This window comes from Typha angustifolia, chromosome 13 (assembly GCF_048772165.1).
Source record: "Typha angustifolia cultivar Huaian chromosome 13, ASM4877216v1, whole genome shotgun sequence".
NCBI lineage: Eukaryota > Viridiplantae > Streptophyta > Magnoliopsida > Poales > Typhaceae > Typha > Typha angustifolia.
The window spans coordinates 16,232,746-16,257,577 of NC_133251.1; the positions used below are offsets into that span (position 1 = coordinate 16,232,746).

The window sequence follows — 24,832 nt, forward strand, 5'->3', positions numbered from 1 at the left end:
TTACCTAGCATTGGAGTAACGATAGTAATCTGACATTCTCTTCTCCTCTTTTTAGGGTATAGGGTTTAGAATTCCAACTGCCATTTGTAACTATGGAAGAATCAAGACATACTATCTTTTACTTTCTCTGGATGTCTGATTTCGCATATCTGAACGAAATTCTACCACCTACATACAAACCTTTTGTATCGCGTTTCGGGTATGTTCTTCTTCTTCTTATTCTTCTATTTAGTGGACTATTTATGCCTAAAGATTCACATGATGTCACCTGGATATAGACGTTAACTGTTTAAATGTGCAAACTTAAGCTGTTGGACCGGGACTTAAATTTCATTCTTACTAGTTCATTCTGAGTTTCTAGAATATCTCTTTCCATTATACTTTTTAACATGAAATTGAATATTAATTCAAGTGATAAAGAACAAGCATGGTCAGATGCTTGCAGGGGCTTTTGCAATTTAATTGTAGTTGATTTTTGGATTTGCAAACTCTAATATGTATTTCAAATGTAATTTGTGTGTTTTCTAGTATAACAAAATATGCATTGACTATAGAAAAATATTCACTCAATTTTATATGCTAAATTAAAGAAATAAATGTAATTATATTGCAAAAGCCCCAATGCTTGTACTTTGATGAAAACAAACATGCTCAGGCATCTTGAAAATTGCATTCTTTTAAGGGTTTTATTTTGGGACCAAAAATGTGCCTTGTATTGTTTAAATTCTACATAAAATTATAATCTTGTGTGATTTCTCTATGCAACTTTAGTTTGATGTTCAGACCAGATGTTGTATAAGAATAATTGAACAAGTGATAGATTGCCTTGACACTCCCTTATCCATGTAGTCTGCTAAAGGCTGTTACGTGACATGTAGGTGTAGGGGTTAAAATATCTCAGATTCAGGGTGTGTGGGCTATAAGAGACTTGGGGGTTCAAACTGAAAGCTTGAAATCAGCAGACTTGCTATATGCAAGGTAAAAGGTGGAATCAATGTTCATTTACATTGGAGTGGGGAGTGTGGAAGGACAAGTGATGAAGAGTGATGTGATAATGGGGAGGAGGGGTAAGAGGAGGGTCTCAATTAACTGGTATTGCAACAAGAATCCTTCTTCACTTTACTGAGAAAATAAAGGAATAATTTAAGATTATGTTGCCATTTTTTTCTTTACATAAGTTATATTCATCAACAATTTTGTCATCACTGAGAAACCTCCTAATGCATTGTCATCTTTCAGGCCTCTGGTTAAGAAATAACAAATACCTCTCAAAATATACTAAATACAACTGGAACTCTGGAATGCATTAAATGAACTAAGATGCTGATGGCTGATGCAGATATCCGACCATGAAGAAAACAAATATCTTATGCAACTGATTTGTCTAATTTGCAACTTATGCTTCTAGTTGTGTGATACTCCAAGTGTAGATATTCTTCAGGTCATTACAGATGCTGTAAAAACTGCCTTGTCGGTTTTTCTTTTTATAGGCCATTTTTTTCTCAGGCATGAGGACGTTCTTCCTCCTGCTTTTGTTTGCTCTAGTTTATAGGATATGTTTTAGCTTCTTTATATTGGTATTTCTATTTCATTACTCTCTGTTTATTACTACAAAATAGTGCAAATTTCATGTATTTTAAACTGAACCAATACAGGTGGGATGGCAAAGGTTAAATTATCGTGAAAAGGTTAAATTATCGTGAACGATGCCAATCAATCCTGAGGAAATTGGTATATTTTAAAGATGCTGTCTAACATTTATTCTTCTCATCACTAACACAGTCACCTGGAAATCTCCTAGCAAGGTGAAATTACTTGGCACCCCTTCCAGTATCCATTCATGTATTCTGCATTTTATATGGAAGAACTCATCCAGTAAACAATTTGGTACCGCTCCTTCCAGGTATCGATAGAAGTGAGTTGTTATAGGCTGCTCGATTGCAGAAGCTGCAATTTCCAGGTATCACCTCATCTTTCTAAGGAGACATCCTCTATAAAATAGATTTAAGTACAAGTTTGGAGAGAGAGAGGGAGTGAAGTAGCAAATACTAAAATGGGAAATGGAGGTAATAATTATTATATACTAGGAGGGGGAATGCTTTTGGAGAGTCGAGGTGAACTTTAGTGGGCTAACCCATTTTCTCATTCACCCTCTCCTTAATTTTATACCAAGAAACACCATTCTCTACATAACACGGTCCTCTAAGTTTAGAAAGGAAAGAGGATGAGGGTATTATAATTACTTGGGAAGACTTGGATCACGATAATATACTGTGTGTAGCAAACGATGCTACTCATAGCGGGGCCTCATCTTTCGATTACTACGGTCTTGAAGCTTCCAAGTGAGATGCTGCTTTCTTTTGGGATGAAGAGTCTTATTTTTTATGATGGGCTTCATCAACTTACCATCTAATAATATACCTCTGCTTTTGGTCTGTAGAGAGGGAAATAGGACATCTTCCAGCCATCATGGTCAGGCAATACTATAGGAAGGAAGATGCCAAACTATGTAACTTTTATCTTGTTTACAGGGGAAGATATTCTTGTCTACTCCTCACTAATGAGAGGTTGATCAGTCAATATGTTGTGAAAGATTAGTTGGTAGTGGAGACACTAGTGTGAGCTAGCAAGCGTACTGTTTAGAAATATGTTAAAGGGTGTTTGCCCTCTTAGTTGACTGATATGTTCTGGGTCAAGCTGATAAATACTCTTCTTTGTATCAAGGATGCTGATAAAATTCTATTATTCTTCTGCAAGAACCAATTATATCGTAGTTAGGAGGTTAAGAATTATTTTATTCTAGTTAGAGAAGATCACTGGGCATTACTTATATATATATATATTTGATGATAAGTTTCAAATTGCTTTATCTGCCATTTGAAGTTTGTATTTTGTAATAATTTCTTCTCACTTTTCCTCTAAAATACTCTCCCTGTATTATCTGGAAATTAGTTGAATTGCTTGAAATAATAGAAGTCCTCCTGTGACATAACAGCTTTCCTACCAAAGATGAAAAACAATTCGCAAGTTTTATAATGGATAATGTCTGCATCAGTGTGCACCTTTTCTTCTTGATACCACATCACTTAGTAAGGCCCACCCATCTTTTTTTTTCTCATTGGTGTTCTTTTTATCTCCATCCTCTCTGAGTCTCTTCCCCCATCTTTTTCTCTTTATTCTCCTCTCCTCATTCTCAATCTTAAGGCTTTCCCACTTATGAAGGGATCTTTTTACCTTTTCCCTTAGTACTCATGATGCTGCCCCTTTTGGCTAACCATGGGTATCAAGGTGTATCTCAAAGATTTAATTCCCAATACTGAAGTTCCAAACAGGTCTTGCTGGGACTTTATGAAGACAAAATGGGTGTTAAGAGTCTACACTGTCCACTTGGTAAAGCACCACTTTATGTGTATATCCTTACTGTTCTCTTCTCTTTTCTTTTTGTCCTCTCAAAGAGTTTAGGATATACCTGGATTGTTTTCCCTGCAAGCTCCATTCTTTCACTTCTCTTTACACAATTCCATCATCAATATTGGTCTCTTTCTTTCCCAAGTTTTTTCCCATACAGTTATATTCCAGATAGGCCCCTGCAGTATATATATATATTTAAGTACAACCTCTTGCATTATTGATTTGGTGATCTTATAATATAGATCGTGTACTGCTTTGGCTCCTTTTGCTTGTCTCTTAAAAACTTCTTTATAATTAATTTTCCCACGGTATGCAGGGTTAGAAATGATAATATGATTTCGAGCTTTAGTGGGTGTGAATGTTTGATATTATACTTGAAGAATTGAAGGTGGGCAGATATTGATAGCGAAGTGAAGCATGTTTACTGGTTTGGTAGCCATTAATTAATTACTTTGCTCACAAAGTGATCGTGCTTTCTTCTGCGGACCACAGCAATCAAGGGTCCACTAATTGCCATCATAGTAGATTAGTTAGTGGATCACCATCGTCAACTATTCACATTAAACTTGGCACACCCCTTCTAAAATTATTAGCTTAAGATAGTTCACAACCTCTGTTTTTGTACCATTTCATTTATTTATTTACTTTTTTTCTGTTAAAAGATGAAAAGGACTTTAAAGCTAAGGAGTTATATACCGTAAGGAAAGATAAATGTGTGTTTGGCTGCAATTCATGAATAACAAAAGGTTAATTCTCAAATATTACTCTCTCTTTTTATTTTTTAAACTCGTGGGCACCAGAAAGATCAAATATAGTAACTCTATTTATCCAAAACAAAACAAAAATACCATTCCTCTAATCTAAATACTAATTTACCTTCTTTTCTTTTCCAATCCAAATAGGTGTCACAAACTGTCTATTATCTTCCCTTCCACGGTGCAAAGTGGTGACTCTAGAGAGGCGTCTTTAACACGCCTCCTCCAAACTCCACTCTTCTCTTGACTTGTGACGCCCAAAAAAAAAATTAAAAAAAAATCCCAATTATTGTCACAACAACTGCTACCAACTCGAGACATTAGATGAGACATTTAGAATAAGAATAAGAAGAATATGAAGAAGAAGGGTAAACTAAAGTTTGAATCTTATTTTAGATTTATCCCACAATGGTGTTCTCACTATAATTGCAGGCTAGTGGAGTCGTCGGTTGTACCAAACCACTGCTCTGTCCAATACCTAGCCACTTTTGAGTTTGAGATACGTGATTAAACGTGGCAATTTGGCAACCCATGAACATTGCACTACGTTCCTTGTGCAAATGATCCTTTCAGTCCTTTTTATTTTCACTTTAGGCACATAAGATTCGTGCCATCCTTTGTGTCATCATCATCATCCCTTCTACGTCACAATAATAACTAAGAGTAATTATACTTAGTCTGCTTTAGTTTACTGGATCTCTTAGAAGAATTTGCTCAAATCTTAACCTACCAATCATCAAAGAGAAGACTAGTAAAGGAGATACAAAGAAAGACCACCTCCAATCACTTTATCAAGTCAATAGTACCAGTCATTAATTAGTTACTTCCTTCTTCTGTTTCAATCCATTTAATAAATAATTTCAACCCATGGAGCTGTGCTCTGGAATCCGACAGAGGTGCCGTGGTTGATGGCTCCACTTTAACCATCCTTGACTAGCTAGCCCGCGGAGCATCAGAACAGCCGCCACTGCCTTATTATATCTCTTCTCCATCCCCTCCTCTCGTTCTCTCTCTGTCTCTCAAACTCCCATTAGGAGCTAGCTAGTAGTCCATCCTTGTCTCCTCCTCCCATGTCGGCCAAGGATTGCGGCAGCCACGACCACTGCAAGTCGCACAAGTTCTACCGGCACCACGTCTTTAGGTGGGTCTTCGGCATCGTCGTCTTCATCATCTTCGTCATCCTCGTCATATGGCTCGTCCTCCGCCCTACGAAGCCCAAATACTATCTCCAGGACACGACCGTCTCCAACCTCACCCTCTACCCCAATTCCAACACTCTCTCCACCATAATTCAGGTAAGAGATCTATATATGCATATCAAATAAAGCTCTCTTCATATATATATATATATATATATATATATATATATATATCTCTATATATATTTGCTATAATTCGATCGACATCTAGGTGACGCTGTCGTCGCGTAATCCGAACGATCGTATTGGGATCTACTACGACAAGCTCGACGTGTATGCGGAGTACAAGGGGCAGCAGATCACGATCCCGACGTTGCTGCCGAGGGGGTACCAGGGCCACAACGACGTCTCGGTGTGGTCGCCGTACCTCTCCGGCGACGGCGTGCCGCTCGCGCCCTACCTCTTGTCCTCCCTCATGCAGGACGAGCACGCTGGCTACATGCTCATCAACATAAGAGTCTACGGCCGGCTCCGGTGGAAAGTCGGCACTTGGATCTCCGGCCACTACCATATCGACGTCAATTGCCCGGCTTTCCTGACCGTCAATAACGGCGACGACAACGGCTACGGTGCCGTTTTCCACTTCCAGCACATGTCTTCCTGTAGCGTTGAAGTTTGATGAATCCTCCCTTTTCTTAAACGCCGTTAAGTGTTGTTTTGTTTGTTAATTTGCCACAAGATAGCTAGAAGTGTAATATTGGTGTAATTGGAGGCTAAGAAGAGAATAAATTAGGTACGGAAGCCATATTGTCGATCAATTTGTCTATATATTATATGAATTGTTGACCGATGTTAATTATTATTATTTGATTAGATTTTTAATAACCATTTATAATTATTAGAGAGAGACCAGCATTCAATCATATCCCAATTAAACTAATACTATTGTACTCATATATATTTATACACATATATATATATATAACATGAACTCTTTTAACCATCTAAGAACCATCTCATTGCCAGATTTTTGTTAAATATAATACTATAACATGGGGTGGAGGTAATTAGGCTGGTCTATTTTCTCTTTGCCTTCTCTTTCACTTGTAACACCTACTCTTGTTGAGGTTGGGACTTTTGGGGAGAGGGATTAGGTTTCACTCCATTGCACCAACCATAATAATCAATTAGGTGTAGTGCCTTTTGAGGAATCTTTATCTTTAAGACATAGAAATGTAGGAAATAATATCTTTTTATTTTTCATATATATATATATATATATTATCTATTATTATATAAAGAAATCTTTACTAGATAATAGAGAAAATTTTAGAAGAGGATATGGATCCAATTGATTGGAAGGATAAGGTACAAGGAGAGAAGAAAAAAATGGGAGGGAGGAAAAATAATATAATTAGGGGGTCATCTTCTACAAAGTGCTCCTTGAAAGTGACTCAGGGGTTTGTAAGGATCCAAAGAGGTGGTCACCATCTGACATAATTAGGGAGGATATGAAAGATACTTGGAATCCTTTTAGGTTAGAGTAATGGGGCCCCCCCTCCTTGAAATACTGACTTAGAACCACAAAATATCTATTCATGTGAGAAGATGCTTCACACTAATCAAAGTTGCAATGTAACTTAGGCTGTAATCTATTTAACCCTAAGTTGCTAAACTTCTACACAAACTTTTACATTAATTACTTCAGATCATATGCAGAGTATTCTTAGGAGTTGCTTAGAAATATGTGACATACTATTGTACTAATTATGTTAGACAGAATTTAAAGTGGGCTTTTTATTTTTAAAATTTTACTTAAATGTCTAGATATAGATTTATTCATATAATGAGAAAGTGACTGACTTTAATAAAATGACTTTTTTTAAAAATAAATAAATAAATAAAGTGGAGCTATTTTTAATAGGTAAGAAAGTTATTTTTTTATTTATCTTTTACAATAAAATATTAAAACTAGAGAAGTTCTTAAAAGGTGGGTACTCTTTTACCCTAATTTCTAGCAACTAAACACCCTATGAATTATAAGACTGAGCTACAATTTCACACAGAAGTGGATTTAATCTAACAAAACCGTATCCGATCCAATTAGTTCTATATCTGATTCGGCCCAGAAAAGGCCCAATTAATTCGAGAAGTTTTAAAATAAAATAACCTAATTAGGGTAACTTCCGTTGTAGTCTAGTTGGTTAGGATACTCGGCTCTCACCCGAGAGACCCGGGTTCGAGTCCCGGCAACGGAATATTTTTATTTTTAATACAAATGTTCTGATTTACAACTTTTAGAAGCGAAACGTAATATTGGTAAAAGGTAGGGTATTATGTAAAATTCCATTTCAGTTATGTACTTGTATGCAGGAAATTCCTGCAGCAACCGCTGCGGTCGATCGTTTTTAACTCTTCCGCATTTCGTGTGCATCGCCGCAACCACAAGGATGAAAGCCCAGCCTCGTCCTCTTACCCTCCGTTCTCCATCGTCCTTCCTCACACGCATTTCTACGAACACAAAGAATGGTCTATTCATCTCTCACGCCCGCCCCATACCATGCCTCTCTACGGCACCCCAACTCCTCCGGATCCCTTTTCCCCTCATCGATGGCTTTCTCTCGCGCCAAGTCGAAACCCAAGTGGAAGCCCTTCCTTCGTACCACCTCGAGAAGAGCGGTTCCGAAGCTATCCGCGTCGACGGAGTCCGATTCGGAGGTCGGCCAGTTCCTGGAGAACAACACCATCTCCGATTTCATGAGGTTCCAAAAAGGCGACGGCGGTGGTGGAACCGGGGAGCTACAGACTGCCGTCGTCAGCTACAAGAAGAGGCTTCCGTGGCTGCTTCTCAACCCTTTTCTTCAGGTACTTGTATTATATTTCTTTCCTCTTCTGGATTGTAATGAAGAGGAAAAGCCGTTGATTTGTGGGGTGGGATTTTGTTCTTGCAGGTGGATTTGGTGTCGACGATCCACATTGCGGATAAGCAGTATGTGAGATTTCCATTACGAAGTTTAACAGAATTGTTTATTATTCGTGGTTGGAAAAATTTTAGTGGAGTTTATTCTTTAGTCAAAATCTTGATTTAGAGATTCATTAATGAATTTTTATGTTCAGGTACTTTGAGATACTGCAGAAGGGGCTTAAATATTATGACTGTGTTCTCTATGAAATGGTAGCAAGCAGGGAGAGTTTAGAGAACAGGAAAAACTCAACATCGACTAAGAGGCTGAAAGCTTCACGCTCTAAAGGCTTCAATATTCTTGGATTTATACAACGGCAGATGGCGAATATTCTTTCGTTAGATTTCCAACTAGATTGCCTTGATTATGAAGAGGATAACTGGCTTCATGCTGACCTTGACTATGAGACATTTAGGTTACTTCAGGTAAATTGCTATCTCTCAGATTATCTTTCTTCTTGTTTGACAGCTAAATTTACTGTTGACCTTTTAGTACTAGAAGTTATTTTAGTGTGCTCTCATAAAGGAAGCCTCTTTATGCCAGTGTCAGAGGGATATTGTTTTTTCTTTTTTGACTAGAAATATGACTTCAGGTTGAAAGGATTACCTCAACTTAGTTTTACCTCATTTATGACTTAGAGGGTTCTGGAAGCTTTTCAGCTAGTATGATCTAGTACTGAAAATTGCAGCTCTAATTGCTGCAATTTACAACTACTCTTTGAATTTATCAATGCAGTTTATACCTTTGGACAAATATTTGCTGCTATTTGTATAATTGAATGTTACTGGGGTAACTTGGTGCTTGAATATTCTAAATCAACTTAGAAGTCATTTTCTGTTCATATGCTATAATGACCTTTGTGAACCACCTTATATGGTATTCCTGCTTCCAGCTTGAAAGAGGTGAAAGCTTTTTCACATTTGCAAGAGACATGACTCTTAAATCTACAAAAGCCCTGGTGCAGCCATTTTCTGTACCAGATGATCTTGGCTTTTGGAGATCAAAGTTGCTTTGGGCTTCACGTGTGCTACCTATGCCACTTGTTGGATTTCTCATTATTGGTGGTGTTTGTGCTCCAATGGATAGTCAAGCCAGAGAATACCCCGAGTTAGAAGCACTATCGAGATTAGATGTAGGAGCTGCCATGAAGATTTTCTTGGCAAGGCGACTAACTTCAGAGTAAGTAGTCACTCTCTCTCCTGTTTCATTCATACAGTTCCTCTGAGGTAATACACAACTACCTGAACTTCATCAACATGATCTATCTGCAGCTTTATGATATATGCTTGGTTTCATTGTTTACGGAGTTCAAGGGTCTGTAAGGCTGTAACAGTGGTTTTGTTGCTTATGATTTTATGTATAAATGATGCATGTAGTAATTATTCATTGCATTATCTTACTACTAATAGCACCAGATGATGTCATGTCTTAGATAATTTATGTAAAATTTACCCAGAAAGAAGAATGATGCACCCAATTTCTTCTCTTCCTCACTTATTAGGAAGTTCTTGGATCATTAAACAGTAAACTATTTGGAATACTATTCATATGCTTCCTCATCAAATGATGACTCTGGATCATTATAGAGTATGTTTAAATATATAGGCTAATAATTGAGAATTAAAGTGGACACATATACTACTTGGTTGTGTATATCTTTGTTTGGTTCTTCTTTTTCCCTCAATTTCTTCATCAGTTCTTCAGTAGTGGTATTGTGGAACTTGTTAGGCATCTATAATATGCTCACATGTAGAGCATGACTGATTTTATCAGAGAAGTTATTATGAATAGAAGGTGAAAGCAGGAAGCAAAAGAAGAAAGCTAAAGATCTCATTATATAATTTGTTGTTATTCTTCTTTTTGTCCCAAATCCCAACTGACTAAAATCCTGATTATTTCAATCCCAAATATCATCAATTTTGTCATCTATTTTCTGTTTCACATTTCAAGTTCATGGACTCCATCTGGTGTATCTCTAAGCTTTTGTAGGTTCCCTATTTGAATTTCCAAGAATCTGTGTCATGCGAGATTTGATGGAACCAACACCCCAGAACCCATGTATTCTTCTGTGGACTAATGCTTAAGAGAAACCTGACATATACTATCCACTATGTTTCCCTGTAAGGTTCTCCATGAAAATATTTTCCCAAGAGTTGATAATTCTGCAGATGGATAAATTCTTTGGTGCAATACAAAGGTTGTACATCCGTTTCTTTCAAAGATCCAGTTACTCCAGACAGGGAAGAAACCATCTAGTGACTTGAACCAAGTAGAATTTCAACTCCATGCTAATTATCTTGTCTATGAGATGTGAAATTTCAAGTGAGGGCACTAGACTCCATATTCCTATTAATCTTAATGTAAAGTTCAGCAACATTTATGTGATACTACTCATCTCCGTAAATCCTCTTGTTCTCTCATCCACTGCTGATTTCTCCCTTGCTTGTGAAGGTTAACCGGGATGACCGCGGCCATAGAGGAGAAATCTGTTATCATTGGTGAAAGGAACAGAGTTGCCACTGAGGAGCTGCAGAGAGCAATAGACTCTGGGCACAAGAGAATAGCTGTGCTGTATGGTGGTGGGCATATGCCAGACTTGGGTAGACGGTTACGGGAAGAGTTCGACATGGTTCCCTCTCAAGTGCAGTGGGTAACAGCATGGTCAATACAAGACCGCAAACTCGATAGCAATTCCCTTCCCTTCCTGAAGACATTGGCCGAGCTATCTGGTTGGCCTTTGAACAGGTACCAGACATTGGCTTTGCTGATCTTTTCATCTGTCCTGGCATTGGATCTTTGGTTCTGGGAGCTTTTTGTGGGTACCGCAGTGAACTGGGCTTCTTTGGCTGGCTCTGAAATTAACCAACTGACCAATATGTCAATTATGTGATCATAAATATTGAAAATTCTCATACGACATTTAAGCTAAATCACCTTGTAGAGAAAAAGTTATAGATTTCTGTTCATATTTTGCAACAATCGCTGTGAATTTTTATAATGGACCTGCTTATACCATTTCATATGTAAAGAACTGTCGATGATGGTAACCAAGCAGCACATATAGGATTTACTTACAGTGTGTTTGGTGGAGAGAAAGTAGGAAAGAAAAATGATTTTAAAATATGATGTTTACATGAATGGATGAAGAAGGTGGAGTGTAAAGTAAATTTTTCTAATTTTCTAAAATTAATTAATTTTTATAATTTTGACTTATTTTATTTTCTCTTCTAGAGAGATATCAACACCTTCCAGCTTTTTATATATATATATATATATATATATATATTTAATTCAACATTAATTATCTATTTTTACTAAACACTAAAATAAATCATGACTACTAACTATTATTTTTACCTTCATTTTTTCTTCCAGTTCTTATCAATCAAACACACTATTACTGGTCAGAGAAGGTAACATATTATAATTGTACCTGGTTAGTTTGGTTAGATCTTTATAACAATTCTGAGCTCCAATGACGACAAGAATTAATAGGCCCAACTATTCGAGGCCCGCACGCCTCTCCGCAACAAACGCGACGGCTTTCATCGCACGTGTTCAAGTACTTCGGCTATCAATTCGCTTTTGTATGTTTCTTTTGGCGTGTGGTTGAAATGAACCCGTTATTCGATCCGATAAGCATCCATTAGAATTTAGAACCAACCCCCGGAGTTTGTCTCCCTCTCCTCCACTTTCAAAACCCTAAACTGCAACCATCCTGTCCTGCTCTCAAAACTGTAAGTATCTATTCGCATACATTTTAACTGTCGTGATCGCATCTTTGCCAAATATATGTCGATAATTGGAGGTAAATTAGCACTTAGGTTGAATTTGATTGACAATGTTAGATGATTTTTGTGTTTTTGCAGCAGGTAAAAGATGAATAAAGATAAGATTTTTAAGTTGGCGAAGGGGTTTAGGGGAAGGGCGAAGAATTGCATAAGAATAGCGCGGGAGAGGGTGGAGAAAGCGTTGCAGTATTCTTACAGGGATCGCCGCAACAAGAAGAGGGATATGAGATCTCTCTGGATCGAGCGCATCAATGCTGGCACTCGGCTGCACGGGGTACGTTTGTGGCATTATTAGTTTAAAGTTGAAGAATCACAAATAAAAAATGTTTAGTTTTTGTTACTGAGAGTGAAGTAGAGGAGGTGTGATTGTTAATTAGATTGATTGCCAAAGCTATGAGATATACCTATGAAGCACTTAATGTAGTTAAAATATCCTTCTTTTTTATTGCTGTCCGAATGGGAATACTATTTCAACCCTGGTTCATTTATTTGCACACTGTTGAGTAAAGTAGAAGTCTTTTGTGTGTAAGTAGATCTAACGAAGCCACTATATTTAGTCGTATTTAATCTACAATAATGGCAGAGTGAGAAGCAAGATGATAGACTACTAACTTAAGCAATTTTAGATGTAAAGAAAAATGAAAGAAATGTCCTTTGGAAAATTGAAAAGTACTTCTTATATGATCAGACATGAAACTTCTGTGAGATTATAACAATGTCCACATAATACCTATATTGTTCATAATCATTCTATCTTTACTTTGGGTAATGAGAAATTCATCCGTAACATGTAGATCATATATATCCGCATCTACTGTGAAGGTGTTATTGCATTGCCCATCCATGTACAATGGGAAATTCTAGAAAAGTGGTTTTGATTAACATTCATACTTCTTATTCTTCAGGTGAATTATGGCAATTTTATGCATGGATTGATGAAGGAGAACATCCAGCTGAACAGGAAGGTGCTGTCGGAGCTGTCAATGCATGAACCATATAGCTTCAAGGCACTTGTAGATATTTCTCATAATGCATTTCCTGGAAATAAGGCCCTCAAGAAAGAAGGCTTATCAATTGTTGTGTGAAAAACCCTTTGTTCTTCATGTTATTCTGTTGGTTGCGAACTTGCGATTTCTTCCAATGTCAACTAAATCTAAAATACTGCTCTAATAAATATTATTTAGTTTTATTGCATACCTTTGTGGAATTGTGTGTAATCTTAGTTGAGTATTCATGTAGTCTTGTAGTAGAGTTCTTATTCTTTGTTATTCCACCTGGTAAGTATTTTGCTAGTTAGATAAGATTGCCCAATGTGTAACAGAAATTCTTTTGTCCATGTTCTGATTGATAAAAAGTTAGAGAGAGAGCTTCAAAACTTTCAACAGGCAAAGAAATATCACTTGCTTGCTTTTTGTTTTCCATACCTCATATAACCATTTGAGTAGAACTGATGGGTTAGTTAGCTGCATTGCTTTTGACCATGTCAATTAAGCAAGCATTACTTCATTCTGGAATTTGATGGCCAAAGTTCCATCATGCCCACAAATTACAGATCTCCTGGACAAACAAATCAGCTTGACTGCCTCCTGTTGTCGACACAACTCAACTGGAATTCAACTTCAGATGTTAGTTTGTGTTGCTGCGAAATGCATGTTCAAGTAGGGTGACAAATTATATCAATTAATTGTGTTAGATATCTCATAGCAAAATAGTTAATCATCTCACATGTCTTCTTGAAATTACAGACAGATTATGTGTAGTAACTTACTAACCCTTCTGCCATTTTTCTAATCTTCATTATGTGTGTTCTAACCTCAAAGTTGCTTAAATGCAATTAACATTTTTATTGGCATTGCCATTACTTATTTAGTTTGCACTAGAAGTTATAATGAAATGCAAGAATTAAACAATACTTCAAGTAGTAGTTGTTGATCTTCTAAGTTGTTGCATTTATTAGTTGGAAGGTGTACTAATTATTTCTGCAGAGATTAGACAACTATGTAGAGCAAAGTCTTCCCCATGGTCTTTCCTGAAAGTCCAGCCATGCAAATGTTAATCACCTGCAGCAAGGTACTGAGAAACTTTCCTTTTTATCAATATGCAAGTACTAGAATTTTGTTACTCCAACATGTATTCTGTTGGAGTAACTTACAGCAAAGTCTTTTGTTTTATTGGTTTTATACTGAGAAACTTATTTATTAGTTCTGTAATGTATTCTGTTACTCCAATATGTTTTCACATGACATGCTATAGATAATTCTTTTCATTTCTGAAGCTTATTTTCTATGCATTAGTGTTGAGCTGGATATCAGGGTCTTCGAATAGTCAAGGCCGTCACATGGAGGGATTTAACAACCAATCCTAGAACTGACACCCCTGACAAGCACTAATCCTGTTCTCATACAAATAATTCTTAACTAAAGACACCTGTTAGTACATAAACTAGTATTAATTAATTCATGTCAAACATGTCCTTTGTTGTAATGTTGAGCTTGTATCATGGGAACTTGGATATGGAATCGATTAATCTTAGATATTTTATAGGGGGAGAGATGGTCTGCTGCGAAAATTCAACAAATTAGAGCTGAAAAATGTTTTCTTGCAGGATTATACATACTGATGGTAGAATATATTGATGACAAGATGCAATATATGTCCTTTATTGTCCTTTTATGACAAAATGTACAGCTAACCTCCACTCTTAAGGTCAGTGTGGCAATTTTATTCAAGCAATAAACAGTTGGCATGCTCATCAGAATGCAATGCTGGCTATATGTTAGATCAGAGAATTTGGAATCGAATCTGATTTTTTTTTTTCATCTGTTATTCATGGTCAATTCCAATATTTACTAGAGAAATTAATAACTATATGATGTGAATTATATGCATCAGTTACATATTTTGGTAATGAATTATACAGGTTGGTCTTGGATTTTGCCCTTGTACATGGGTGGCTAAATAAGATAGGCAAAGCATGATCATGAACAATTGGAGCAATTTCTTGGGTGACGAGAGTTTTCCATTATTCAAGGGTAAAGATTTAATTTGATTGTAGTTACCATTACACTCCTATGCACATGTAAAGAACTAACTAGTCATCAACAATACTACGAGAATACATACCGCCGTATACCTTGCGTTATTTTAACACCATTTTTTAAAATGAGTAAATTGCAGTATTGTTCTGTGTCAATATGCATATTGTTCCATGCTAGGCTATGTATGGTCCATCTCAATTAAGTATGACCAAAGAAATCATGCTGTGGATAGTATGTTGTGGAAAAGTGTTCATGTGCTATGTGTAAAAAAGAAAAGGCACCAACTCATGCACATGTGAATATTCTGGTAATAAATTACTTGTATGAGAGGAGGACTACAAACCAATGTTACTTGAATTAATGTTGTATATGATTGAATAGTTCTGCATAACAGCATAAGTATTCTCTATTCAACAACTAAATTATTACAAGATGATTAGTTGGTAAAATTATGAAGATACATCTCGATTAGTTTCTTTAAACTAAACCTACTTGTGCTAAACTGGAGTTTTTTTAAAGTCTAAGCCACCTGTTTTCTATTCTTTGCCCATTGTTTTTCTGAACCAATCTCCCTCCAATTTGGATTGGTGTTGTGTCAGATACAATGACGACTACCAAATCATTTGTAGTAGTTTAAGTTTAAAAAACTCGAGACATTAAGGAAGAGTCTCAAGTTGGATCCCTTCAAATTTAACCTTTAGCTATAGATAATATGTTATTATTATTTGATTCTCGAAAGCTTGGTGAGCTACTTGGCTGAAATGAAATATCTATTTACCAACAACAAACGGACAAATAAAAGTAAATATTCTATAGTTCCCTTCCATATGTACGCTGAGTTCCTGCAGTCGGGGTTGTAGAGGATCTGCTCCACCCTTTCTGGGCACGTTGACGTTCACAAGTCAAGCTAATCAAAATCATGAACATAAATTTCGATTTATTGGTAGTTCTATTTTCACTAGTTGACCAACCCTAAGTTTCCATCAAAATAAACTATATGCTATCAATTAGAATTAGAGAGATGAGAACTTAATAGTATTCCATTAAATACTGAAGTTAGATCGCTGGAATTTGAACTGTTGAGAACTTTTATATCATATGAGCCATTTTAGCCAATATAGTATTATATTAAAAATTAATTGGCTTTAATTAGCAAGTGAACACATCAGTGCATCCGAGAGGTTGACTTGGCAAATCCCATACACATAGATATTATGAGAATAGCCACCAACTGCACACTATATTTTATGCATATGAGAGGTTCTAAAAGCTACTAGAATTTTAAATATATTGCGTTTGGTCACAAGGACTGTGATATTAACATATATAAAAAAAAATGATAGGAAGCATGCGAATACATAAAGTTGGGTTTGAATTAATACATAAAGTTGGGTTTGAATTAACCAACAGATATATAATTTAAATGGAAAATGACGAATATATGATTACGATAATTATTTATTTATTGAGAAGAAATGGGGGGATGGGGAGACCCAATTAAGATCACAACTCTTTACAAGGGTATTATTGTCATTTCATATAAAAAATGTTAATATCGTTCTCTCCCGCCGGAGGAACGCCATAAAAGGCAAGAGAGCTGATCCCGATTTCAAAAATCCTCTTAGCTTTCGAGAGCTCTCTCTCTTCTCTCTCTCTCTCTCTCTCTCTCTCTAGAGTTGAGGAGGTTCGAATGAGGGGATCATCGACGCACGAGCGCCGATGGGAACCGGACGCCGTTCCGGTCGGATCGCCGATGAGCTCGGGGAGGAACTCCTCCAACGGAGCCGAGGAGTTCGTGGAGGTGACGATCGACCTCCAGGATGATGACACGATCGTCCTCCGCAGTGTCGAGCCGGCGATCGGATCAGAGGCGGCCGGATCGGCGCCGATGAGAGCACCGTCCATTCGCCGGAGTTCCTCCCACCGCCTCCTCCAGCTCTCCCAGGAGCTCAAGAGCGAGGCTGTGGCGCGGGCAAAGCAGCTCACGTACGACCTCAGGGCGGAGCTCCGGCGGTTCTCGTGGAGCCATGGCCGACGAAGCGTGCGACTAGGGTCTGCCGCCGCCGCCGCCGCCGGATCGGGATATGCCGGCGGGTCCGGGTCAGAACCCGGATCCGGGATGGAGTCCGCGCTCGCCGCCCGAGAGGCGAGGAGGCGACAAGCACAGCTCGATCGGACGAAATCGGCAGCACACAAGGCGCTTCGAGGGCTTCGATTCATCAATAGAAGCAAGGCGAACTCATGGAACAATGTCCAGTTCAACTTCGATAAGCTTGCGCAAAATGGATATCTTTCCCGCTCTGATTTCGCCCAATGCATAGGTTTTCTTTTATTTTATATCGCTTCTTGATCTATTTGATCTTTCTATTTGATGGTATCCTTATTTTGAAATTTGGATATAGGGATGACGGAATCGAAGGAGTTCGCACTCGAACTGTTCGATACTTTATGCAGGAGGAGGAGGATGAAGGTGGAGAAGATAACCAAAGAGGAGCTACACGAGATATGGTCTCAGATCAATGACCAGAGCTTCGATTCCCGCCTCCAGATCTTCTTTGACATGTACAGAGAAATAACTAATCCAGGAAAAGGGAATCTAATTACTTACTACAAAATTAATTTTTGTGTGCACTAATTAATTCGTTAATCTTTGTGCATCGTGGTCTGACAGGGTGGACAAGAACGCAGATGGCCGTGTCACAGAGGAGGAAGTTAAAGAGGTATGCGAGCGGGAATTCTTTTTCTTTTCCGAATTAAAGTTACTCGGTTTGCAATTTATCATTTTATTCCTAGTCTCAGTAATTTAGATTCCAAACCTTCTTTTTATTCTTTTCGCAAACATTTGAATTAGATGATAGAGCTCTCAGTTCCTGGTAAGAAAATTTTAGTGTTTATCCTAATGAAGCATTACAAATTCTATCCTATGGCGAGTTGGTGAGCGAAACCGACAATACCAGAACCACCAAACTCCACTCCTGGGTGGCATTGGTTTGTTTGTCAGAAAACAATTCCATATACGATGTTACCAATATGCCCCCACTTTGAATCCATATATATAAGTAGTACGTCACTGTGCCAGGGCATTTGGGTCATGTTTGCTAATAATTTGATACGTTCAATGAAGGCTCAGATCCTTTTTTAGCTCGTTAGGCATCGAGTAGTGTTATACTATTCCACGAATTGTCCAATAATGATTGGGACTTTTGGCTTGTTGGTTAACTCGTGATGTTAATTGTCTGTTTTTCCTTTTCTTCTTATTGAAGATAATAAGGTTGAGTGCGTCAGCCAATAAATTATCGAGACTAAAAGAGCAAGCAGAGGAATACGCAGCTCTTATCATGGAGGAGCTTGATCCCGAAAAACTTGGCTACATCGAGGTATGGATAGATACATCTCTCTTTTGGTTACTTGTGCGCGTTATAGACATCACTGATAAAAATATTCGCCTCTGTATATTAAAGTATCACCCACGATCATGCCTGCGCGTCTCATTTAAATAAAACTAGATTATTATTCATAAGTCATACCTTCCTCATCGTTGACTTTTGATTTTAGCCATTTCTCTTACATAGATGGAAATGCTTTCGTTACATAAACATACTTATTATTGAACACGACTGTTCTTGTCTAGTCTCGAGTTATGTGTTGTCTTAATAGCACTTGGCTTACGTAATAAGCTAAACCAACCCAACACACTATCTAACAACAGTCATATGGACTTAATCAGTTCATCTTCTCCCATCACTACAGTGATAGAGCTGAGAGCAATAGCTGTTTAACATGATAAAAGTTTTTCTATATACTAATAAATATGACCCATTTGTCTTTGTCGTACATGAAGGTATTTTCAACTTTTTATATTGCTGGTGATATATATTTTAGCTTAAAATGATTAAATAGTAATATGATCAGGGATATTTGGAGAAATAAATTTAGAAAATTATCACGCATATTTGGACTTTTGAAAGATGTACTCCCAAAAGAAATCCTTATATCTAATAGTTCTGTTTACTTCCTGTTTTAAATTCTGAAGAGAGTACTGTATCCACTTGCAATGGCAGCTGTGGCAATTAGAAACTTTACTGTTGCAAAAGGACACGTACGTAAACTACAGCCAAGCGCTAAGCTACACGAGCCAGGCACTTAGCCAGAACTTGGTTGGGCTAAGGAGGAGGAGCCCAATTCGAAAGCTGAGCACCAAGTTGGGTTACTACCTGGAGGAGAACTGGAGGCGCATATGGGTGATGACGCTCTGGATAGCGGTGATGGTCGGGCTATTCACATGGAAGTTTATCCAGTATCGGCATAGGTACGCTTTCCAGGTCATGGGTTACTGCCTCACCACCGCAAAGGGTGGTGCGGAGACGCTGAAGTTTAACATGGCTCTTATTCTACTCCCTGTGTGCCGGAATACCATAACTTGGCTGCGGTCTACTCGGGTCTCTCGCGTTTTGCCTTTCGATGATAACATCAACTTCCACAAGGTAGTCTTCTTCTGATTACTTGATATTAATCGCTTACATGTGGCACGTGGGCTTGAGGCATATAAGAAGAGCAGATCTTCTGCCAACCTGATTGCAGGAATCCCTGCAGTCTATGATTGGCTGTCAAATCAATACTTTATTGATTTAACTCCCGGCATTCCAACTGTTTTACTGTTTAATTCGAGCTATAAATTCTTCGGTTGGCCGACTCAAACCATTTCTTAGACTACAGAAATATCTGCTCTCTGCGAAATCCAACCAAATGTGAGTCTGACTGGGTAATTACCGATTCTTGATCTGTGCATTACGTATTTGCTAAAATGTATCTAGGGTTTTAAAATGTGTAGAGAGTTGTTAAGTTCGTTCATTGTTGTAATTGCTGCAACTCAAATGAGTTGATCAGGATTGGACTTTTCCAACTTTGACGTAAGTAACCACACGGTAACCTTCCAACATTAAGGCAAACAACTTTCTTCGCAGAACATATGCTGACCATCAGAGCGCACAGATCCATTAAATGAGAAAGTTATTCAATCCCTGACATGGTAGGTTAGCCAATCTAGTCTCACTTTTGTATGAAGACTTCTACCGGCAGTTTGCCAATAATCCAAGATCATCTTTACTCAATTTCATCAACATGTCCTTAGAATGCAAAAGTTACATCGGAAGTCTAATATTCAGAGCAACTGTTTTACTTGCAAATCAGAATTAACATAAGCAAACTCTTGATAATGTTGTGATGGCAGACCATAGCGGCGGCTATTGTGGTTGGTGTGATCCTTCATGTAGGGAACCACATCACCTGTGACTTTCCTCGCCTTATATCAGCATCGGATGAGATGTATGCTCCCTTACGCAGTTTCTTTGGTGAAACGAAGCCTACTTACATGAAACTAGTCCGAGGCGTAGAGGGTGTTACTGGGATCCTCATGCTGCTCTTCATGTTGGTGGCATTCACTCTTGCAACTAGATGGTTTCGACGTAACCTTGTGAAATTTCCAAAGCCTTTCGACAGGTTGACCGGGTTCAATGCATTTTGGTACTCCCACCATTTGTTCGTCCTCGTCTACATACTGCTAATCATTCATGGCCAGTTCCTCTACCTCATTCACCATTGGTACCACAAGACAGTAAGATAACGGTCGCTTCCCTCTGTAACTTACTATTCTAAATCTTCGAGTCTGTTAAGATGTTTAGAACATTCACATTATACTGTTTCATGTTGCAGACATGGATGTATCTTGCTGTTCCTGTTTGTCTTTATACAGGGGAGAGGGTCCTAAGAGCTCTTAGGTCTGGCTATTATTCCGTTCGACTGCTGAAGGTAAATCCAAGGATATTAGAAAACTTTAGTCCAGATTATACATATCAAGTCTATTCAAATCATAGGCTATTTATGCAGGTCGCTATATACCCCGGTAATGTTCTAACACTGCAAATGTCAAAGCCTTCGGCATTCCATTACAAGAGTGGACAGTACATGTTTGTGCAATGTTCTGCGGTTTCACCCTTTGAATGGTACTTCTTAGAGATACCCATTTTTCTCTGATAATTATTTTGAAGAAATTCAATAGACATGATAAACATTATTGCCTCGTGTATTATGGTACCTGTAAATTAGTTGCAATTCATGCACATTTAGTTGGCTGTGCACTGTTTATATCAAGTAAGTTATGTAGCTCTTCAGCATATTTATGTAAGTTGCCAATATTCCATGTGAATGTTTGGTTATGTCCTACAGGCATCCTTTCTCAATAACTTCAGCTCCTGGGGATGACTATCTAAGTATCCACATCCGCCAACTTGGTGACTGGACAAGTGAGCTCAAGCGAGTCTTTGCAGAGGCCTGTGAACTACCAGTGGGTGGGAAAAGTGGCCTCCTTAGAGCAGATGAGACCACCAAAAAAAGGTATGCATTCTAGGCTAGTAGTGAGTAAATCAGAATCATACATTGATTTTTTTTTTATATATAATCTTGTTGCTACACCTATAAGACCGACATAGATCCAATTTTTCAAAACTTGAGAACTTGACTCACGTCAAAGTTCGACTAAGTGGAGCATAGTTAAAAGACTCAATTGAGTGTTATTTTTGAGTTTCAAACTTGAAAACTTTATACCATTTTTCCCTATAGCTGACTCAACTTCAAATCTTATTTACTGATGACGCAGCCAAGTTTATATTGACTTGATGAGATTATTAAATGTGCTTGTCCAACTATGAAAAAGTCATAAATATGCCACTCCTAATTTTCTTTTTCTTCTTTTCTCCTAATCTTGTGCTTTATGCAAAAAAATTCTAAGAACAGCTTACCGAAGCTCTTGATTGATGGGCCATATGGTGCTCCGGCTCAGGATTACAAGAAGTATGACATTCTACTACTTGTTGGACTAGGAATTGGGGCAACACCTTTTATCAGTATCCTGAAAGATCTTATAATGAACATTGTGAAAATGGAGGAGGAAGATGTGAGTATTTCTTTCTTCCATTGTCCAGAAAGTTCTCCTTTTAACTACTCTTCTTCTTAAGTTTTAATAAAATAGACTCATGAACCAGTTGGCTGAATTGCTACATTGTTTCTAGGATGCTTTCTCAGATCTTTACCCACCAATAGGTCGGAATGGTGGACACATTGATTTGGCCACGCTTATGAAGATCACCTCAAGACCAAGGAAACTTCTGAAGACAACTAATGCATATTTCTACTGGGTGACACGTGAACAAGGCTCCTTCGATTGGTTTAAAGGAGTTATGAATGAGGTTGCTGAATTAGATCAAAGGGTGAGCCACCTATGTTATGGTTCATATTTGTTTTCTGTAGTTCTTTTAATAGAATCCTCCACTGACCAGAAATCTAATAATGAATAGCATATCATTGAGATGCACAACTATCTTACGAGTGTGTATGAGGAAGGGGATGCTCGGTCTGCACTTATCACCATGGTTCAAGCTCTCAACCACGCAAAGAACGGTGTAGATATAGTCTCTGGGACCAGGGTAAATTCTTGTTTTATACTTCAAGTTTATCGCATTGCTATATTTGATACACATATTAGTTTGTTCTCATCAGTATACTTCTTACAATCCTATTCAATTGTTAACTAGCTTGTCCCTTTATTTCGAAAGCCTCCACACTGAACAATTTTCACATTCTAGGAGTAGTTCTACCTAGTCCGGATTTCTTTGGAGATGTCCAGTGCACTTTAAAATTGTCTAACATGGTAGGTCCTCCATGAGGCGTTTGCACTAAATAGCTAAATTTTGGTAATAACAAGATTGAGCTCTCAAAAACTAAGCGTGCTTATTTTTTATACTAGATACACAATTTTATATACTAGAATATGCACAATTTACATAAGAGGTGCACCTGAAAAGCCAATCTTACTATTTTGAAAATTTAAAGGCTTTTTGGTGCAGATATCCCCTCCTTCATCATTTAGGTAAGTGATCTGACCTCTTTATAGGCCTATTCTGTAAGCTCTATGAAGGTCAGGTTGTACTTTGCTTGGATCCTCTCCAATGTTTGAGAGGTCTAATGGAAGTATGACAAAATACCTACTGCTAGGATTAAGCTCTTAATGCTTCACAAAAAAGGTATGCTTCAAAGGTATCATTACTAGATTTCTCCAGAAATGGAGATCTAGGTCCTTCATTTTCTTTAGTGTGCACTAAACATGCACTATGGGCGAAGGGTCTATCATAATAGAGAGTTATAATTTTGTATTGGGGTGTCTTAATGGAAATATCACTTGAGAGCATGTTAGTGTCGTCATAACTAACTCACAGGAACATCTACATTTTGCTATACTATTTTGCAGGTACGCACACATTTTGCAAGGCCTAATTGGAAGAAAGTTTTCTCCGATTTATGCTCTAAACACCCATATACAAAGATTGGTTAGTCTTGTTCGCTCTCTCCAGACTTTGTATTGATAGCATGCACTGGAGCGCCTCCTTAATCATTATTGATATTTACCTTGCCTGATCCTGACTAGCAACTTTGTTTTGGTGGTGTGCAGGAGTATTCTACTGTGGAACTCCACTTTTAGCACAAGAACTAAGCAAGCTTTGCCATGAGTTCAGTCAGAGAGGCACCACAAAGTTCGAATTCCACAAGGAACACTTCTGAAAACAATGCACATACTGTTGGGGAAAAGATCAGGTGTTCAGACGTCATACTCATACTTCATTTGTTTACTACCATACACATTGTCTTAATATACAGTCAGAAAATAAGAGCAGAAGAAAGGAAGAAAAAGAAAAATAAAAGGATACAATCAGCCAGGATCCAAGAGCGAAGCAGAGCACCATTCACAAGGATGATGCCATATCCTACTCTATTTGTTGCCAGATAGTGGTGGTTAGTAAGGGAGTACAGTAATCCATGTTAGCCATGATTATCTATCCTAATTATGTTTTAAGCAAGCAACACCCGACTACCTCAGAATGTATGGCAAAATGCTACTGAAGGCTAGGATGTTTCTAGATGTTCATAGGGTTAAGGTCATAATTCCTGAAAATGGTGGATATTGCTTTCTTTGCAAAGATAGGAGATCCTAGAGGTCAATACTATTTTCGGATGCATTCATGAAGCATTTAAAGTTTCAAATAGCAGTCAACCTCGAGAGTTGGCATATTCTTTTTCTTTCATTAGGAGTTGATATAGAACTTAGCTACTGTATATGTGATTCAACTTAGCTAAGCATGGAAAAGTAGATAGATAAAGGTTGTTCTATTGTACATGCACAGATTTTTTATGATTGGAAATCAGTTGTAAAGAAACGTAATTCGTGAGCAGTTTGTAGCTCCGTTTATTTCACAGATAAGGGTGATAAATTTCGTGCAATTTAGTTTGTGGCAATCCAACAATTACGTTAAAGAATAAAAGTTCTTGAACTGATTTGACTCAATTGCAGACTACCAAATTCTTCAAACTGGGCTACAGTGGATCTAGCCTGTTATGCTTCCTTCAACTCATCTCTTAGCTCTCAAGTCTCATCAGAATGCTATGGTAAAATTTATTATCCAATTTGTCTTTTAGTGCAAAGCTTGCAGCAAAACAGAGACAGCATATTGAGTCAAAAATTGTGATCCACTGAGTCAAGGTGATCTGTTCCAAATCTATATATTTGTTTCCAGTACTTTAACGAAGACAGCAGGTTAGAATTGAACAAAACCTAGTCAAGAGTCTCATATGCCCCTCACAATTGAAGGATTAAACGTGTAAAATGGGCAGAGAACTCTCTTTCCA

The 24,832-nt window shown here is 37.7% G+C and overlaps 4 protein-coding genes, 1 long non-coding RNA gene and 1 other non-coding gene across 6 annotated transcripts; all 6 read left to right on the forward strand.

Annotated features, from left to right (window-relative positions):
• The first annotated feature begins 43 nt into the window (after positions 1-43).
• On the forward strand, positions 44-2,808 carry LOC140773493 (uncharacterized). Its single transcript, XR_012106482.1, has 3 exons — positions 44-199; positions 1,656-1,805; positions 1,904-2,808. It is a non-coding gene; the product is annotated as an uncharacterized lncRNA (long non-coding RNA).
• Positions 2,809-5,146: 2,338 nt separating this feature from the next.
• Positions 5,147-6,123, forward strand: LOC140773491 (NDR1/HIN1-like protein 1). Its single transcript, XM_073116082.1, has 2 exons — positions 5,147-5,461; positions 5,577-6,123. Exons 1-2 carry the CDS (start codon positions 5,237-5,239, stop codon positions 5,982-5,984), a joined length of 633 nt encoding a protein of 210 aa, XP_072972183.1. The 5' UTR covers positions 5,147-5,236; the 3' UTR covers positions 5,985-6,123.
• A 1,367-nt stretch (positions 6,124-7,490) lies between these two features.
• TRNAE-CUC (transfer RNA glutamic acid (anticodon CUC)) lies at positions 7,491-7,563 on the forward strand. The gene has a single exon. It is a non-coding gene; the product is annotated as a tRNA-Glu (tRNA).
• A 184-nt stretch (positions 7,564-7,747) lies between these two features.
• Positions 7,748-11,247, forward strand: LOC140773490 (uncharacterized). The gene is made up of 5 exons (XM_073116081.1): positions 7,748-8,170; positions 8,257-8,294; positions 8,423-8,693; positions 9,161-9,447; positions 10,720-11,247. The coding sequence occupies exons 1-5, from the start codon at positions 7,832-7,834 to the stop codon at positions 11,156-11,158; spliced, it is 1,374 nt and encodes a 457-aa protein (XP_072972182.1). The 5' UTR covers positions 7,748-7,831; the 3' UTR covers positions 11,159-11,247.
• A 614-nt stretch (positions 11,248-11,861) lies between these two features.
• On the forward strand, positions 11,862-14,129 carry LOC140773492 (uncharacterized). Its single transcript, XM_073116083.1, has 3 exons — positions 11,862-12,005; positions 12,138-12,333; positions 12,965-14,129. The coding sequence occupies exons 2-3, from the start codon at positions 12,148-12,150 to the stop codon at positions 13,142-13,144; spliced, it is 366 nt and encodes a 121-aa protein (XP_072972184.1). The 5' UTR covers positions 11,862-12,005; positions 12,138-12,147; the 3' UTR covers positions 13,145-14,129.
• A 2,584-nt stretch (positions 14,130-16,713) lies between these two features.
• On the forward strand, positions 16,714-24,427 carry LOC140774875 (respiratory burst oxidase homolog protein A-like). The gene is made up of 14 exons (XM_073118037.1): positions 16,714-17,418; positions 17,500-17,659; positions 17,769-17,817; positions 18,361-18,474; positions 19,159-19,581; positions 20,328-20,711; positions 20,810-20,905; positions 20,984-21,099; positions 21,323-21,490; positions 21,890-22,049; positions 22,165-22,362; positions 22,450-22,578; positions 23,400-23,478; positions 23,601-24,427. The coding sequence occupies exons 1-14, from the start codon at positions 16,788-16,790 to the stop codon at positions 23,708-23,710; spliced, it is 2,817 nt and encodes a 938-aa protein (XP_072974138.1). The 5' UTR covers positions 16,714-16,787; the 3' UTR covers positions 23,711-24,427.
• The last annotated feature ends 405 nt before the right edge of the window (positions 24,428-24,832 follow it).

What these genes read in the sequence shown, in the direction of transcription:
- LOC140773491 (XM_073116082.1), top strand. Translation starts at nt 5,237, where the DNA reads ATGTCGGCCAAGGATTGCGGCAGCCACGACCACTGCAAGTCGCACAAG. An exon ending in CTCTCTCCACCATAATTCAG is followed by an intron (nt 5,462 to 5,576) that starts GTAAGAGATCTA and finishes ATCGACATCTAG; the next exon opens with GTGACGCTGTCGTCGCGTAA.
- LOC140773490 (XM_073116081.1), top strand. Translation starts at nt 7,832, where the DNA reads ATGGTCTATTCATCTCTCACGCCCGCCCCATACCATGCCTCTCTACGG. An exon ending in TTCTCAACCCTTTTCTTCAG is followed by an intron (nt 8,171 to 8,256) that starts GTACTTGTATTA and finishes TTGTTCTTGCAG; the next exon opens with GTGGATTTGGTGTCGACGAT. An exon ending in AGACATTTAGGTTACTTCAG is followed by an intron (nt 8,694 to 9,160) that starts GTAAATTGCTAT and finishes TCCTGCTTCCAG; the next exon opens with CTTGAAAGAGGTGAAAGCTT.
- LOC140773492 (XM_073116083.1), top strand. Translation starts at nt 12,148, where the DNA reads ATGAATAAAGATAAGATTTTTAAGTTGGCGAAGGGGTTTAGGGGAAGG. An exon ending in CTGGCACTCGGCTGCACGGG is followed by an intron (nt 12,334 to 12,964) that starts GTACGTTTGTGG and finishes CTTATTCTTCAG; the next exon opens with GTGAATTATGGCAATTTTAT.
- LOC140774875 (XM_073118037.1), top strand. Translation starts at nt 16,788, where the DNA reads ATGAGGGGATCATCGACGCACGAGCGCCGATGGGAACCGGACGCCGTT. An exon ending in GATGAGACCACCAAAAAAAG is followed by an intron (nt 21,491 to 21,889) that starts GTATGCATTCTA and finishes TTCTAAGAACAG; the next exon opens with CTTACCGAAGCTCTTGATTG. An exon ending in ATATAGTCTCTGGGACCAGG is followed by an intron (nt 22,579 to 23,399) that starts GTAAATTCTTGT and finishes ACTATTTTGCAG; the next exon opens with GTACGCACACATTTTGCAAG.